Source organism: Mytilus californianus, unplaced genomic scaffold, assembly GCF_021869535.1.
Source record: "Mytilus californianus isolate M0D057914Y unplaced genomic scaffold, xbMytCali1.0.p SCAF_2, whole genome shotgun sequence".
Lineage (NCBI taxonomy): Eukaryota > Metazoa > Mollusca > Bivalvia > Mytilida > Mytilidae > Mytilus > Mytilus californianus.
Genome location: NW_026262668.1, coordinates 100169690 through 100188730, shown reverse-complemented (window position 1 = coordinate 100188730; position 19041 = coordinate 100169690). Strand labels below are relative to the sequence as shown.

Genomic DNA, 19041 nt, shown 5'->3' with positions numbered 1-19041 from the left:
ACTGTAATGATACGTGTACACTCATATTTTGGTCTGCAAAACGATATTGTATCGCACTCGTTGTAAACATTATTTAATTCACTATTACCTGTCTGAAGGTTTAAAAGCCATTGTCCCAGTAAAAATCTAAATTATTCATTATCTCAATGTCGGATATTTTATTGACTGTACAATTGCTTGCGAGTTTACTGTACAATCGCTTGGCCAAATTCAAAACTTTGGTAAGCAAAAATTAAAAGCGTGTAAAAAATTATCTTTGTTGGCTTGATTTGTTTTACTCGAAATAAAATGATTAGAAATATTCTAAATAAAAACTTGCTTATCACTGATATTTTCGATTGCAGGTTAAGTTTAATGACAAAAATGTCATTAAAATCATTTTGAATCTCCTTATTTTTTGTGATAATAGCTTTTAGTTTAAACATATTTTATTTGAGAGACATCAAATCAAAATACGATTGCAGTTATAACCAAAGGGATTCGGAAACAATATTGTTCTTATATTAACCCGTCTCCCTGTTAACAGAAAGAAGGAAAAGACTGCTATTCAAATGGTAAAAAAATCTGTATATGTGTTTCAAGGCTATATCCCACAAATCCGAGATAAAGAAGAAGTCAATATAGGCCAAAGAGTGATTTAATATTTTAATGTAACAGAAGAGTTTCTAGTGTTTACGTTATCGGACGTGTGAATAATTATGAAACTCAAGTAGGAAATGCTTACTGCTATCTATTCTGCCACATGCATGATTTTTTTTTACTTTCCATGAGATTTCTGTTATATAAATGTTCATTAAAACTACTGCAATCTAATGCAACATATGTCTAGCATGAGTTTTTTTCTTTACATATGTTACAATTTAATAAAAGTAATCTGGGCTTGTCAAATTTTAAATTTAAAACCCAATTACACATTCGAAAGTGTTACTGATGCTTAAAGGTTAAAGATGTCCTGTAATTAATAAACTGCGTGTCGTTTGTTCGTCTGATGTTATAGTTATGAATATTGAAAAGTTGCTCGAAGGTGATACCGGTTAAGTTTTCAAGACTTTTATTTTGAAAAATTTGATTTAAGGATTTTGAGTTTTCTTTGTCTTTCAGATAACAACTCACACTCCGATCCTTAAAACAATTTATTTTGTATGGAAGTGTTGTACAACCATTATACTTTAGCGTGTTATAAACAGATGTATCATGTTTGTTGACATATACGTGTCTTTTCTCGATTAGCTATCACGAATGCCTATACCAAGTTAGAATATCCCGGTCTTCTGATGAAACATTCTTTGTTGTATTATATATGTTCCGGACCATATGAGTATTTGGACCGTACGCGTATGGTCATGACCTTATGGGTATACTCATATGGTCCGACCATACGCGTCGTAGCGTATGAGTATATACTCGTTTGGTTATTAACGGGACAAAAATTCTTAAAATAGTTTTCTTATTGTCAATCACACCACATCTTCTCATTTTTATATACAAGGTTCATTCGAAAAAAATATCAAAAATAAAATTCTCTTGATAGAAATGTAAGCATACAATATAGATCGGTCAATATAACCAATAATGGAAAGTCGTCGTGAAAAAATAAAAGCTTAGAGTATAAAGATTGTTATAACGCGCAAAAGCAATATTTGTTTGCAATCGAACCAATTTTTTTAATTCATTTGATGTTTGTAAATATTTTCTATAATACCTAAATTGGGTAACACCATATCTTTAAAACAAGGAGAATCATGTAATAATTATTTTTGCAAAGATTATGAATTTCAAACTTTAAATTATATGCAGTCAAATAAGGTTCTTTGGTGTTATTAAATGAAAGAAAAATTGTGGTGGGCAATGAAACTTATCTGTATTGTTTTTGACAGTCAAAATATTTCAAGCTGCTACAAATTTAGGTACATGACGTACGCATATCATTCCGATTTCGATTGACTATCAAATTGTCAAGAGCTACTGTTTTAAATGATTGCTTCTCTCTTATGGAAATTGTGTTTTCCTGTTTTTGCGGGTCAAATTGAATTTGGTGTTTTCAATCTATTTATGTTGATGATTGTTTAAATGCTTAAGTAACAAGATTATTTTTTTTTTAAAAACAAGGACGTTTCGTCCAGTACTTTTTTTGGATTGCGTTGTTTGTTAAAAGTATTCTGTAGAGAACCTCAAAATAATGAATACCTGGAAAACCCACCACTTGGTGAAAGGGTTGTATATAATGTAATTATATTGATTCTCGACAAACAATTGGTAAATTTTTGTCTTTCATTTTTGCTTATGTGCTTTGTCTATATGACTTTTGTGTTTCTTTATTGACATATTTGTTTGTTTTTCTGAAACTGACATTATCAAGATGCTTGATTTCTTGATTGACAACATATTTGTTACGTTTGGAGGACGTGTTTTTCAACAGACTGTCGGAATTCCAATGGGAACCAATTGTGCCCCTCTTCTTGCCGACTTGTTTTTTTATTATTATGAGGCTGACTTCATACAGGAGCTTCTTAGGAAGAGAAATAAGAAGTTAGCAATATCCTTTGACTCTACGTTCCGCTATATAGATGATGTTCTCTCACTAAATAATACAAAATTTGGTGAATATGTTGAACGAATCTATCCCATGGAACTAGAGATAAAGGATACTACAGATACAGTTAAGTCTGCCTCATATCTTGACTTACATCTAGAAATTGACAATGAGGGTCGGTTGAAAACAAAACTTTACGACAAAAGAGATGATTTCAGCTTCCCAATTGTGAACTTTCCATTTCTATGTAGCAACATTCCAGCAGCGCCTGCATACGGAGTATATATCTCCCAATTGATACGATATTCACGGGCTTGTGTTTCCTATCATGATTTCCTTGATAGAGGATTGCTGCTCACAATGAAGCTATTTAACCAAGAGTTCCAAATGGTGAAGTTGAAGTCATCCCTTCGTAAATTTTACGGACGCCATCACGAGTTGGTTGACCGTTATGGAATAACCGTTTAACAGATGATATCGGATATGTCGTAACTACAATACCCTTCCCTTTTCACGAATGTGACTTACCGAATTAGACTATTTACCGGATTTGTAATAACATAAGTAACACGACGGGTGCCACATGTGGAGCAGGATCTGCTTACCCTTCCGGAGCACCTGAGATCACCCCCAGTTTTTGGTGGGGTTCGTGTTGCTTAGTCTTTAGTTTTCTATGTTGTGTCATCTGTACTATTATTTGTCTGTTTGTTTTTTTATTTTTGGCCATGACGTTGTCAGTTTGTTTTCGATCTATGAGTTTGACTGTCCCTCTGGTATCTTTCGTCCCTCTTTTTATAAGAAAATGTTGACTGCTGTACCCCTATTTTTGACATTTTTACCTGTTATGTCTGTTTGCTTTGTTCACACATCACTGTCAATATAATGGAAATTTACGCGACTGTCATACAAGTGAGAGGCTTAGCTAGCTATAAAACCAGGTTTAATACACCATTTTCTACATAAGAAAATGCCTGTACCAAGTCAGGAATATGACAGTTGTTGTCCATTCATTTGATGTGTTTGAGCTTTTGATTTTGTTATTTGACTACTGACTTTCCGTTTTGAATTTTCCTCCGAGTTCGGTATTTTTGTTATTTTACTTTTTGCACTTTTTATCAGCATATTTTTTTCCTATGGTCCTGTCAACGCATTTTAAAGACAATCCTTAGAATCCTTGTCACCTATTAATATAATTTTTTTGGTTCCGAATGCTGTTGCCAATTTCTTTTCAAAATGTAAAAATCATTAATATGAAAGCTATGGATGTATACATACCTCAGTACTTGAAAAGCTATATTACAAAAATGGATCAAAAAAAAAATAGCCCAATCATTTAAGATCATTTTTGTTATTCTTTGTTTTTTCAGTACACTTTGTAATTTTATCTTCTACTTTTCTTACACTGTTAAACCGATTCACAAAATTTTCAGAACTTAATGTCGTTTTGCATTCTCTTTCTAAATTAAACAACTGTTAATTCATATTTCCATGGTAAAATAGACTTGCATGTGTATTACCATATTAAACAAGGATAGTCATCTTGTAACTACAATTCCATTTCAACATCTGATCGGAATTCATAAATCGTTCATAGCATTTTCCGAACATAATTCAATTGAATAGTTCCTATTTTCATTGTAAAAGTAAGGCGGCATTAGTTAACCGATGTTCACATTTCTTCGAGCGATTGGAACAGAGAGGTAGAGGATGCAAAACTAATTAGTCGAAGACACGCTGACAACGCCATGGCAAAAAAATGAAATATTACCAAAAGACAAACAATCGTCTTCACAATACAGGAAAGAACACTATAGGCTGAGCAACAATTACCCCACCAAAACTTGGTGATCTCAGTCGAGTTGTGACCCTGATATAACTTTTCGGCCAACGTAATCGTGATGGCGATCATTAAACTAATGTCCTGTCGATTTCAGTCGTTCTTCATCTTAATTTTGTTGGAATTGACTGAGTGTCATACGATGCAGCGGAAGGTATGTTACTCCTGCGAAATAGGAGGTTGTCAAAAGGAACTATGAAAAATCATGTTTTCCGTAGATTCAAGTTTGAAGACGTCCATCTGTGTCAATATCGAGGAAAAGATCAAGATATGAATTAGACCTTCTACTATCGCTATTTCCTTTAATTGCAAGTGCACTTGGGCACATTAGATGTGAGCTCAAAATAAAATGTGGGTTATTGAGTAACAAAACATCATCGATGTATTTGAGACTGATATTTAAAAGGACTTTGCGAGATACTTTTTTATACGACCGCAAAATTTGTGTTGTCGTATAATGTAATGACGTTGTCAGCGTCATTGTCGTCGTCCGACGACATTTGGTTTCCAGACAATAACTTGAGTAATAGTGTATTTATCTCTATTGAATTGTACCACACGGTTTAATACCACGAAAGAAAGTTTGGGATTGATTTGAGTGGTTATTGTTCTTACTGTTTAGGAAGTAAGGGTCAAAAAGGTGCCAAAACAAGCATTTTCTTGTTTCTGGACAATAACTTTTGTATAAGTGTTTGAATCTTTACGAAAGTGTAGCAAAAGGTTCCAAAACGCAAACGGAAGGTCGGGATTGATTTTGGGGCTTTGGCTCAAACCGTTTAAGAATAACGGGTCAAAAATACTAGGCCTTTCATGTGTTAGGACAATAACTTGTGTTTAAGTCTTTGGACTTATGTCAAAAACTTAACAAAAATTGAATGCAAGGGGTTGTTTGATATGCTGAATCTAAACATAAATTTCGGTTTTGATTTTGGGCCCAGTTTTCAAGTTGTTCTAAAGTCCAAAATTAAATATTGTTTGATTTCAACATAAAGTGAATTTATATGGTTCTTTCATATGCTGAATCTAACTGTGTGTTTAGATTTTTTATTGCTTGCGACGAACGTCGAAGGAAACAAGACATAGGGATTTTTATCCAACGGGGGCGTAAACTATTTGTAAAAAGCTTTCTACTTCAGACGGTAGAAGACCTGGATGCTACATACCTTGTCTGCAGAATCCTTATATTACGAAGTTTTCATGGTTCAGCGACTGCTTGAAAAAAACTTATAGTAATTTTTTTTTCATGTGAAATCCTCACTTATTATGAGTAATAGGATAACTATAATTGATATATGGGTTCCTTGCATGTCCACATGTCCGCCAGACAAAGTTCAACGGACCTCGACATCATTTCATGAATCAGTGATCAAAATTAAAGTTATGTGATTATGTTCGTTTCTCAAATACTATAAGCGGTCATCTATATGTGGTGTATGGAATGATTGTAAGGGGTACATGTCAGTTTGGCAGGTTTCATCTGACCTTGACATCATTTTCATGGTTCATTGGTAAATGTTATGTTTTTTGGTTTTTGTTATTTTGTCTGTTTGTCAAGTACTATCAGCAAAAGGTCAACCACATTTGGTGTATAGAATGATTGTTAGGTGTACACGTCCGTTTGGCAGATATCATCTGACCTTGACCTCATTTTCGTGGTTCATTGGTCAATGCTAAGATTTTGTGTTTTGGTCTGTTTTTCAAATACTAATAGCAATAGGTCTGCTATATTTGGTTTATGGAATAACTGTAAGGTGCACATATCTGTCTGGCAGGTTTAATATAACCTTGACCTCATTTTCATCGACCTTTAAAAATGTTTAATTTATGTGATACTTTTTAGAAAAACCTTTATCATTAAGACTTTCAATATAAAATCAATGGTCAGTAAAGCAGGCGAAACATTTCAGGATTGGTCCACATTGAGGTTCAAAGGGTTCAAAATAAAACTTTTTTTCATCACAAATTGAATTTTTGTGGTTCTTTGATATGCTGAACTAACCATGAATTTAGATTTTGAATATTGGACCATCATAGGTAAATGTCAAATTTCAAGTTCTTAGACAACATTCATTCTGTGTTAGAAAACTGTGCTATGTCATATGTTTATTCACAATCCAAATTCAGAGCTGTATTACACAATTGATAGAAATTGTTAGTAGATTCGTAATTAATAAAATTGAGAATGGAAATGGGGAATGTGTCAAAGAGACAACAACCCGACCATAGAACAGACAACAGCAGAAGGTCACCAACAGGTCTTCAATGCAGCGAGAAATTCTCGCACCCGGAGGCGTCCCTCAGCTGGCCCCCAAACAAACATATATACCAGTTCAGTGACAATGAACGCCATACTAAACTCCAAATTGTACACAAGAAACTAAAATTAAAAATAATACAAGACTGACAAAGGCTAGAGGCTCCTGACTTGGGACAGGCGCAAAAATGCGGCGGGGTTAAACATGTTTATGAGATCTCAACCCTCCCCCTATACCTCTAGCCAATGTAGAAAAGTAAACGCATAACAATACGCACATTAAAATTCAGTTCAAGAGAAGTCCGAGTCTGATGTCAGAAGATGTAACCAAAGAAAATAAACAAAATGACAATAATACATAAATAACAACAGACTACTAGCAGTTAACTGACATGCCAGCTCCAGACTTCAATTAAACTGATTGAAAGATTATGTCTTCATCAAGAATAGATATTCGTTCCACAGAAAGTCATATAGTAAATAATCATGTCACTACCACAGCTCAGCTTAAGGCCTCCGTTGAACATTCGAAGGTCCCCACTATGTATTGGTTACCTGAACTACACAAAAAAAAACCGTAAAATGTCGTTTCATCTCGGCCTGCTAAAGTTCTACTATTAATTTTAAGGTGCTTTTAAAGAGTTCCTTAACTACTGTCAAAGAGCTTATCGTTAATTTTTGTATTAAATCATTAAAAAAAACAGTGGAATTAACCATTTTTGGAGTGTTAAAAATTCTTTGGATGTTTTAGATAAATTACGTGCTTTTTATGGTCCTTTTGATTCGGTTGACAATTTTGACCTTTCCGCCCTGTATACTACACGTCCACACAATCTTATTAAACAAAAGTTTTTCTATCTAATAAAACGGTCGTATGATAAATCTGGTTGCAAATTTATTTGCTGCAACTCATATTAAGCCTTTTTCTCTAATGCGAAAGGTCAATATGATAGATATACTTAGAGGAGGTGTGATGAGATGATTAAAGTACTAAATTTTCTCCTTGTCAACATTTATTCCTTTGGCTATCAAGTTTATCGACAGGTTGTAGGTATGGGCACCAATTGTGCCTCCTTAATAGCAGACTTGTTCCTTTAGTGTTATAAATCACAGTTTATGGCCAAACTCAGTAAAGAACCATCTAAATTCCATTTAAATGGTAAATTCAACAGCACATACCGGTATCGTCATGATATTTTTTCGTTAAATAATCAAGAATTCTATAAATATACTGCTGAAGTTTACCCAAAGTAACTTACTTTAAATAAACCAAATATTAACAGCAATAACTGTCCTTTCCTATATTTTGATATGTCAGTATTACACCAGAAACTCTACACAAAAATTTTACCTATCGTTAATTTTCCCTTTTTTGACGGTGATGTTCCTTTGGCACCATCTTACGGTGTTTATATATCCCAACTCGTTTGCTTTGCTCGTGTCTGTAGTGAAGTTTTTGATTTTAATAAGCGTAATCTATTTATAATTACTAGTAAATTATTAAGTCAGGGATTTCGTTAACACAAATTACTTACAACCTTTACTAAATTCTTCCATAGATACAAAGATTTGGTCTGAAAGTTTGGCTGTACCTGTGGAAAACTTATTTCAAACGGTATAACACATCCTAAATTTTACGGTGATGTTGTAAACCGAGCCCAGAAATTTAGATACGATCCGGGTAAACTTATTAATCCTTTAAATAAACTTATTCTAAAATGTTACCTATTCAACACTGTAAATATTGTTTTATTGGTATAAATATTGATATTGTTATCAGTAAATTAAAACCATACTAAATATTACAGATATGTACTTTCACGCTACTACAATCTGTCGCCTATAGTTTGGCATTGCACAAGGTCATGTTTTTCTCTGACTGTTAATGACGTCTTCACACTAAAAATCCATTGGATGTGGGATGTGTACTGATTGATATTTTAGATACATGATTTTTTTTTATTAGTTGTTATTGGCTTTGAACTGCGGGTACTCTCATGTCTGAACTTAGTGTCTTTTTGTTGTGAGGATGTATAAGCACCCATCCACGTCCTCTTTGTGTTTTTATTAAATGTATTTCAATTTTTATCTTCTGTATGTATGTAAAAGTTAAGATAATTAATCAGCTAGTTCATTTATATGATATTTAGTTTAAAGCAAATGTATGCAAAGGATTTATTTGTTTTCAGACAGTTTACATTTAGAATTAACCGACATATTAATATTCTGGCAATGGTTACAAAATACATAAAATAACACCATTACAAACTTAATCCCAATTTTATATTCTATTTTTAGAAATTTACCTGTGACGTTGATACATTCGTGTGACACACAGTTCAAAATTCCATTGTAGTGTACTGTTTGTAGAAGATGTCCGTTGTTATTCTGTGGTTTACATGTTGTAGTGTACTATATTATATTATTTATTTATGTATTTCTCTGTCCTGAGTGTTCTTTCGTTTATTTGTGCTGGATTCCTGTCATGTTATGTTGTTATTTTAGCGGTATTTTTAACATTGCCATATAAGCATGAAGTTTGGCTAGCCATAAAACCAGGTTCAACTCACCATTTTTTCATAAAATGTCCTGTACCAAGTCAGGAATATGACAGTTCTTATCAAAAAGTCCGTTTTTATGTAAATTGGCGTTTGTATTTGTATTAGTTCAGTGTCTCTGTTATTCCGTTGTTTCCCTCGGTTTTTGTTTGCGATCCGGGTTTGTTTTCGCATAATTGATTTATGACTATTGAATAGCGGTATACTACTGTTGCCATTATGTGTCCATCTGATGAATTAAGCCCTTTTCAACAGATTTTTATAGTTTGTTCTTATGTTGCACTGTCCCAGGTTAGGGGAGGGTTGAACGCCCACAAACATGTTTGACCCCGTCACATTCTTTTTGTGCATGCCCTAAGTCAGGAGCCTGTAGTTTAGTGGTTGTAGTTGGTTCATGTCTGTCATATTTGTTTTTTCGTAAATTGTTTTGTTATAAATAAGTTTTCTCAATTGAGTTGCTTCACATTTTTCATGTCGGGGCCTTTTATAGTCGACCATACGGTATGGGTTTTTCTCATTGTTGAAGGCCGTACAGTTGCCTTTAATTGCTTACATATACTTCATTTGGACTTTGGTGGATAGTTGTCTCATTGGCATTCATACCACATCTCCTTATTTCTATATAGCATCAAATTCTAATTTAGAAATTATGTATAAATATAGTTTGATATTTACTGGTCATCATTAGATATTTTGAAAATTATCACAGGTATGATATATAAATTTTCTAAAACATTGTTTTAATGATGAATGTTATTGTGGTAATTGTTTTCTCATTTTGTATTGTAAATTTGTGATGTGCTGTTACACCACTGTCCCAGGTTATGTGTGTGTAGGGTGGGGGTGAGCGCTCACAAACATGTTTAACCCCGCCACATTCTTCGTGTGCCTGACCTAAGTCACGAGCCTGTTGGTTCATGTCTGTCATATTTTTTTTTTCGTGAATTGTTTTGTTATGAATTAGGCCGTTAGTTTTCTTAATTGAATTGTTTCATATTGTTCATGTCGGGGGCCTTTTATAGCCGACTATACGGTATGTGTTTTTCTCGTTGTTGAAGACCGTACGATTGCTTATAATTGCTTAATATACTTCATTTGAACTTTGGTGGATAGTTGTCTCATTGGCAATCATACCATATCTACTTATTTCTATATTCGTAGTAGGTTTGTTAGTTATTTTGTATAAATTTTCAGAATTCTATAAATATACATATATATATATTTTTTTTTTATGAAGCGAACTCCTTTAAAAACTTTGCTAATATTGTTCATTAATAGATAAATAATTATTTTTTTTGTGAACTTGGATATGCTGAATCTAACCATGTATTCAGATTATGGATATTGGATCACAATAGGCAAAAGTACCTTTTAATTTTTTTTTAGTTCTTTGACCACATTCATTCTGTGTCAGAAACCTATGCTGTGTAAAATATTTATTCACAATCCAAATTCAGAGCTGTATCAAGCTTGCATGTAGTGTCCATTCTTGCCTAAACTGTTCAGGGTTCGACCTCTGCGGTCGTATCAAGCTGCGCACAGAGGAGCATTTCGTTCTTTTTGTCTTTGATAAAGTTCTGTGTAAATTTTCCTTAAAAATAAATGTTCTTCAGGTTGAATCCAATAGCGACACATATATTGCAACGCCTTTAAAAGGGAGGCATTTGTGATATAACAAATAGTCTAACTTGATGTCAATGTTACAGTCGGATAACTTACTTTAACTATGAGTTTTGTCATCATGTCGATAAAATGTTGGGTTGGAATGTGCAGAGCGGGGATTTGGGAAATTGGCTCGGTTATTATGGTTTTTACTCAATCCACATTTCATATGAATATATTCTTATGATACTTATATGAGTTATAGTCAGAAGATTTTACGACGAAACAAAAAGATAAATCATATGTTGCTTTTAAGAGAGAAAAATACATTCTAACATTTTTGCTTTTGTCTAATATGCAGGATTCAGCGGTCGTTATTGTCAATATATACCAATCTTGATTTGTGAAGAAAAATCGAGTACCAGTAAATTACCAAGTATTAAAAAGTGCAGTGGAAATCATGATGCGAAGTGCTATATTTTACAAAACAATACCATTTTCATCTGTGAAATACCACAACGTAAGTTACAATTACAATTATACCAGACAAATACATATATATTTATGTATGATAAATAAATGTTTTATTATTATATCTTTTTTTAACTTCGTTAAAATGCCTTACGTAATTTAATGTTCCTGATATATTAGCACTTTTGTGTCAGAATTTATCTCGCCGGGACATAGGGATTACAGTCCAGCAGCGGCGACGGCGTATGCTATTTGTACAAAGCTTTATATTTCAGATGGTATGATACCTGGATGCGTCATACATTGTATGCAGAAGCCTTACGTTAGGCGGTTTCCGGCAGTCCATTGTTATTGACCTCCATTTCATGGTTCATTGACTGCTTGAAAACAACTTATAGATCTGTTTTTTATGAGAAATACTCACTTATTATGTTTAATAGGATAACTATATTTGATGTATGGCTTCCTTGGGAGGTGTACGTGCCTTTCAGACTGGATTAACATGAACTCGACCTCATTCTTTGTACCACTGATCATGGTTGAAATGAAGTGGTCAAGTCCGTGTATCAAATACTATAAGCAAAATGTTAACTTTTTTGGTGTTTGTAAGGTATAACTGTTCGAGTGGCAGATTTCATCTGACGTTGACCTAATGTTCATGGTTCATTGGACAATGTTCAGGTTTTGGTTAATCTATTTCACAGATACTATAAGCAATAGAATCACTATATTTTGTGTATGGAATGATTGTAAGGTGTATATGTCTGTCTGGTATGTTACATATAACCTTTACGTCATTTTTATGATTCATTGGTCAATGTTAAAATTTCATGGATTTGTCATTTATCAGAGTTTATAACAACAAGGTTTTTTCAAGGTTTATTGGTCAATGTTAAGTATATGGGGTTTAGTATGTTTTCCAGGTACGAAATGCAATAGAACAACTATAATTATTTTGTGTATGAAATGATTATAATGTGTACATATCTGTCTGAAATAGTTCAGATCACCGTGACCTCATGATTATGGATCATCGATAATGTTAAGTTTACGTAATGCTCGTAGTACAGCTTTCATATTACAGATTTTCAACATAAATTCAATGATTATGGTTTATTATAAGACGGGTGAAATATTTCAGCGTGTGCACTCTTGTTCAATATGTTAATTCAATCGAAAATGCATACTATCTATATATAGAAAGAGAGAAGAACAAAAATGTAGCCCTGTGTAAGCTCTGGTTATCGGACGGAGAACGTCTGTCATAAAGGTGTCACACGTTTAGAAGTATGAAATATAATGAAAATTTGATGTAACGACATGGTAATAATATTATCATTCTTAACGACAACCAAAACATAGCTGATGCAGAAGGTTCACCATCTACTTGCCACTATATAACATATTATGTGTTAAAACCCTAGATAAAGCCGATGAGGACATGTATTACTCGAATAGAGACAGCTATAGATTTATAGCCTAGTTGGTCGAGTGGCTATGGCACTAGACGCAGTGCAGGCGGTGTTTTCATGGTGTTACAGAAACAGGGATTCTAATCCCGCTGACGGAAGAAAAACATTTGCTTACACTAATTTGCAGATACAGTTTGCCCCCACCCGTTCTAGTCCACCGAAAAAGTAATAACTATTCAAAAAGGGTGGAAATGCCCAGGAAATAATTATAGATTCTAAAATAAGATTACGCATTACATTTGTATACTGTGATTTTTGTTTCTGATAGTCATCATGTGACGTATAATATATTAAGCATGAATTACAATACCTTATTACAACACGAGCGTTTGAATATTTTTGTGAAGCATTAAGGGGTGTCCTGCTAGGTTTTTTTCTCTTAGTTAAACTTAACATAAAATTTAGTCTTCGGCATATTGTATCATAAATGAAAATAAGAATAAGAATTTATAATTATTTATTATTTTGATATTGCTTTTGACTTAAGTCCATAAAAGATTGTTTTTATGTTATAAAAGGTAAATTTTTGTTTCATAATTTAACATATCAAACTTTACCCAAGTATTCCCCATTCCAAACTAAAGAGTGATTACCTTGCTTCATTTAAGAGAATGACTAACGTAGATACAAATATATTGTCTTGAGAAGAGATAAATCATACTTTTAAAAAAAAACACTCTGATTCAAAGAAAAAATACCACGAAACTGACATTATCATGATGTTTGATTTCTTGGCGGTTTTTTTTTCAAACAAACAATCGGCAGTCCCATTGGAACCAGACATTCTCCTCTTCTTGCCGGCTTGTTCATTTATTCCTAAGAGGCAGTCCTTAATAAGGAACTTCTCGTGAAGAATAAAAAAAAAATTATCACTATACTCTAACTTCATGAGTGAGCGGATATGCTAGCTTCTTTTCATTACGAGATGTTTGACCACTATGGAAAATCTGTTACACAGACGACTACGGAAATGTTCCAATTGTTGTTATTTCAATTTCGTCAACCTTTCTTCATATGCGACCAACCGAGTTATACTTGTCACCAAATGTGTACTTACATATACATCACGTTCATAAAATTGCATGTTTTCTTGTCACCATAACATATGAGAGCATTTAGTTATAAATGTATAAACATTCATATTTACACCATTATCGATAAAGATTTCTTCTGTCTGATCTTTTCAATTCTTTTCAATTTGCAAAGAGCAATTGAATGAAAAAATAGACCAGGCGTGAACATTACTCATTTTATCATTTATATATCTTTTTTTTATTTTATAGATAAGTCTCAAACTCATAACATTACTAACTGTACCAACGTTTGAGAGTGTTGGTGAAGATGTAAATATTATCCATCTACTATACTCTAAACTGTAATTGATTCACCAAACAACACAATGATACACTGATGCCAGTAAATAGATACTAATGTTATTCTTATTAAGGAAAACAAAAGACAATCTGCATTATTGTCTTAACTGTTGTGCAGTCATACAATGTTTTACGTTGCACGTACTTTGTCTTCAATACAAACCAACTCAATATTGAATTGGGCGTGTAATAACTATATTACTTAGTGATCAATATGTGGTTAACTATTTTGTCTGCAAAATATTGTAAATTGTGAAAATATTTCATGCTGATTGTAAATGGTTTCCTGTGACCCTAATTTTGTAAGTACTTATATTTGATTTGACTTTCAAGACGAGTTTTTAAGTCCAAAATACAACAATAAAGGTACAAGAAAAATTAGAAGTGCATTTACACATCTAAGTTTAAATTTGTATTGCTGAATTAATATTAAGTTTTTGAAAACGTTGATCTATTGATAACCTAAGTTTGAAATAAACCTTGAAGTAAAGTATGCTGATTACTAGAAAGACAATATCAATCAAACAGAAGAGTATCGATTTAGCCTCAGGGATTTAAGCATACGATCACAGAGTAAATATCAACCCTAATTTTGTAAGTACTTATATTTGATTTGACTTTCAAGACGAGTTTTTAAGTCCAAAATACAACAATAAAGGTACAAGAAAAATTAGAAGTGCATTTACACATCTAAGTTTAAATTTGTATTGCTGAATTAATATTAAGTTTTTGAAAACGTTGATCTATTGATAACCTAAGTTTGAAATAAACCTTGAAGTAAAGTATGCTGATTACTAGAAAGACAATATCAATCAAACAGAAGGGTATCGATTTAGCCTCAGGGATTTAAGCATACGATCACAGAGTAAATATCATTTCTGATCTATATTGTATGTGTGGAAAAAGGTTAAATCACAAAAGTTGTGGATGCAACATTGAGAATGTACGCCATTTCTTCTTCGACTGCCATTTATATACATACCAGATAGAAATTGATCTACATACCAGATAAAAATTGATGTATAATCTTAGATATGGCTCACTGTTAACCTTATATTGAATGTTTTTATTTATCTGAACGCCGCTTGCTTCAGAACAAATTTTAACTGAACATTAAAATTGATAAAAAAAATATAAATTCATCATCAGCTTTCAAATTCGATTTATATATTTAATATTAACGATTAGATAAAGCTTAGGTCAATAGAATATCATAAATCATGTAATTTGCCAATATAAGGCGAAAACAGCTTGTTTGATTTATTTCTCAAAATGTTCAAGGGACATATGATTTGGAGAGCTTCATGCTCAGTTGATATTCGATATTTAAGTTCAGTTCCATTATTGATAGATCAATATTCATTTCAGCAAAACCTATTACCAAGTAAGATTAGAATAGATCTAACCAATCTATTGTTTCATATATCTGCAATTTATCAATGCATTATTACCAGAGTTATTGTTGTTACTTTATTTTGAAGAGAATCCTTATACAACGTAAAAGGTTTAAGATTATTTCATCAATAAGAAAAAAGTCCAAATCGCACAAAATACAAACCCTTTAACAGTTTTATTCCGATTGACTTCAGTTTACACTTTTATCAAATCACCTGGATATAAATCTCATATGAATATATTAACATAATTATCAAATTGTTGTATTTTTTGTATTTTTAAACTGTACTTGTCTACAAAATATTGTAAGCTATGATTTGTCAAACTATTTGCTTTTGGATTGTTTGTTTTAATTATACATGACTCTACATTTATAGATAAACATATTTGATTTATTTATCTGAGGTACTATTCGGACGCAATATGGTTTTACTGTGTTATTTCCATTTTGTTTACCCTCGTATTGATATTTTGTACTTTATCTAGAAAGTGTGTAATATTATGGTACGTACTATCAACGACACAATTTTTTTTATTTTCCAATTATTGATTTAAAACAAAAACATTTTTTTAAACTACAATTTCAAAAATCGATCTTAGTTTGGGAGAATATGATTAATTCATCAGTTGTTATTGGCTCTGTACTAGGAAGAGGGACGAAAGATACCAGAGGGACAGTCAAACTCATAGATCGAAAACAAACTGACAACGCCATGGCCAAAATAAAAAGACAAACAGACAAATAATAGTACAGATACTATAGTACTATAGTACAAGCTTTCAGTAACAGCGATCACTCTTATGTTGATGCTTGTTTGTCTATTGTAATTATGATAGTTGTTTTGGGCCAATTGCAACTTATTTTTACATTTTGTTCTTATGTTGTGCTGTAACACCACTGTTCCAGGTTTGGAGAGGGTTGGGCGCTTACAGACATGTTTAAACCCGCCGCATTCTGAATGTGTCCGTCCCAATTAGGGAGCATGTAGTTCAGTGGTTGTCGTTGATGTATGTCTATCATATTTGTTTTTTCGTAAATTGTTTTGTTATTAATTAGTCCGTTAGTTTTTCTCAGTTGAATTGTTTCACATTTTTCATTTCGGGGCCGTTTATAGCTGAATATTTAAACGGATTTTCTCATTGTTGAAGACCGTTTGGTTGCCTACTATTGCTTACATTCACTTCATTTGAACTTGGATAGTTAGTTGTCTCATTGGCATTCATACAACATCTCATTTTTTTTATATTTAGCTCTTAAATCTTGAAACATAAACATTGTCTCATAAAGAAAATTACTGCCTTTGCAAATATTTTAATATTTAATTCTCATTTTCACAATCAAAGGCTGATTTTTGTCGTTATTTTACGTCTTTAATATCATGGGGTTATAATACTTCTTTTCATATTACAAAATAAAATGTATATCCTTAGCAAATCAATAATTTCTACTTTTCTAAAATAAATTTATGTACCTATGTATCGTTACTTTTGTCAACTAGTATATATCAAATTCAGCTTCATGATATGGAAACGAAAACATTCTACGCGTATAGTAAACCGAACTTTAAAAAAATATACATTTTTTGTCGACTAGTATATATCAAATTCAGCTTCATGACACATTACAAAAACCGAACTTTAAAAAAAAATATTATACTTATACAACCTAACAATTTCTATTTGATATTAACATTAATGATATCTTACGACAGCAAACAAAACTGCAAAAGCCGTACAAATGAAACTAGTTGCTTCGACAGATGTAACATCTCACCTTTTCTGAAAATATAGGAGTTGCCTTTCTGGCAAGTTAAATGACGCTGATCATGTAGAAATTAAAATACAATCGTTATTTTGTATATTAGTAAATTTTATTGACTGAACTAATTATTTGTTAAGCAATCCAATCACAAATGTTCATGTTTCCAAAAAGCTATACTTTATTGAAATACCGATTTGCATGTACTGATAGTATCTTTCAGATTGTGTCGACTTTCGAAACCCTAATGTTATATCTTAAATTTTTCATAAAAGGATTACAAATATAAAAAAAAAAGAAATTTCCTTAACCACACTGGCCCTATAGATTCTATTAGCAAAAGGGGACGAAAGAGGTTTTTTGAATCGAGAACGTGGAACATTTAGAAAACTTTCAAACACATGTAGCTTCAAGTATTGAAAGCCTTTTCAGAAAAGAAAATGACCCAATATAAAATGTAGCTACAAGTCGCAGACAAAAGATATTTTTAACAATTAATACATCTATTTCTTTAAAATTTATATACTGCTTTTACAATAACGTATGTCATACACCTATCCGGGAACAACCTTTATGCCGATAACTTACTCTTACGAAAAACCCTTATCCTGGAAATTTCAATTTTATGAAGTAAATATGTCTATAAGTATCAATAAGCAGTTCTTTTATTTGAGTTGGTAAATTATATTGATGAATTGCCATTTTTTATGTATTTTTTTTTTAAATTAAGTTATCTTTTCGTTGAACTAATAAAGAAATAAGAAAAGTAGCTGTCTAGATATAAAATAATGTCTCCCGTGTAACTGTTACCCTTAGAAAAAAATCAAATAGGAACCAGCTCACATTCGCGGTATTTTTCGAAGTCCGTTTTCAATTTGAAAATAGGAAGGGGGGCATTGATGATAGAACTTTTGTTCAAAATATATACATCGAATAAATTAAATCGAAAGAAATAAGGAATTGACACTAGACATCACTTGTGGAAAAGAGAATATGTTGTGTATACATTTATAACCTTATACGAAGACGAATACGAAAGTTTTATTTTGATTCGGTTCACATGTAACAATACAAACATAAGCTCTTAAGAGCTTTTTACCGAATATAAGGTAACACAAACACAACATTAAAACACACAACATGCAGACAGGATATATAACAGCACAGTCATATCGAAATACATGCAAAGCACTTTTAAAATACATATCTAAAGCCAAAGCTGAAGCACAACTAAAAATTAAGCACAACTAAAATTAAGCACAAATAAAATATAGCACACATGCAAAAATTTAAGGCATAATAACATGTTAGAGCAACTTCTAAAATATGATAAAGCTTATCTACAAGCAGAACAACAACATTTTGAACCATTCCAAGACTGTATAAGGCTCTTAAATTGAGAAAAACTGTTTCAGTCCTGAAATGGTCAGGTAGGCTGTTCCACAGAGTAGCAGCTGCAAATTTAAAACTTTTCTTACCAAACTGTGTAGTTTTTACATGTGGTATATCCAGTATATTACTATATCTGAAAGAATATTTACAATCTTTTACATTTAATAAATCATGTAAACAGACAGGTGCTAATTTATTGACTATATTAAAAGTTTAAATTGCCATAGATCTTTGTCTTTTAATATGCAGTGAAGGCATCTTAGCCTTTTCAAGCAACTGTTGATATGAGCTTGAATGGTCTTCGTACACAAACCTTAGTGCTCTTTCTTGCACTTTTTCTAATTTTTTTGAATTTTTCTCGGTACAAAAATGCCATGCCAAAGGGCAGAAATTGA

General features: G+C 32.2%; 1 protein-coding gene across 3 annotated transcripts in view; it reads left to right on the top strand.

Annotated features, from left to right (window-relative positions):
• The window catches only part of LOC127730575 (uncharacterized), a 113278-nt gene extending 94450 nt beyond the window's left edge, over positions 1–18828 (top strand). For all 3 annotated transcript variants that reach the window (XM_052239028.1, XM_052239027.1, XM_052239026.1), the window contains exons 10-11: positions 11146–11304; positions 14011–18828. In XM_052239028.1, the coding sequence (XP_052094988.1) occupies positions 11146–11304; positions 14011–14054 (203 nt within the window). In that variant the 3' untranslated portion in view covers positions 14055–18828. The remainder of the gene's footprint in view (positions 1–11145; positions 11305–14010) is intronic.
• Positions 18829–19041: the final 213 nt, after the last annotated feature.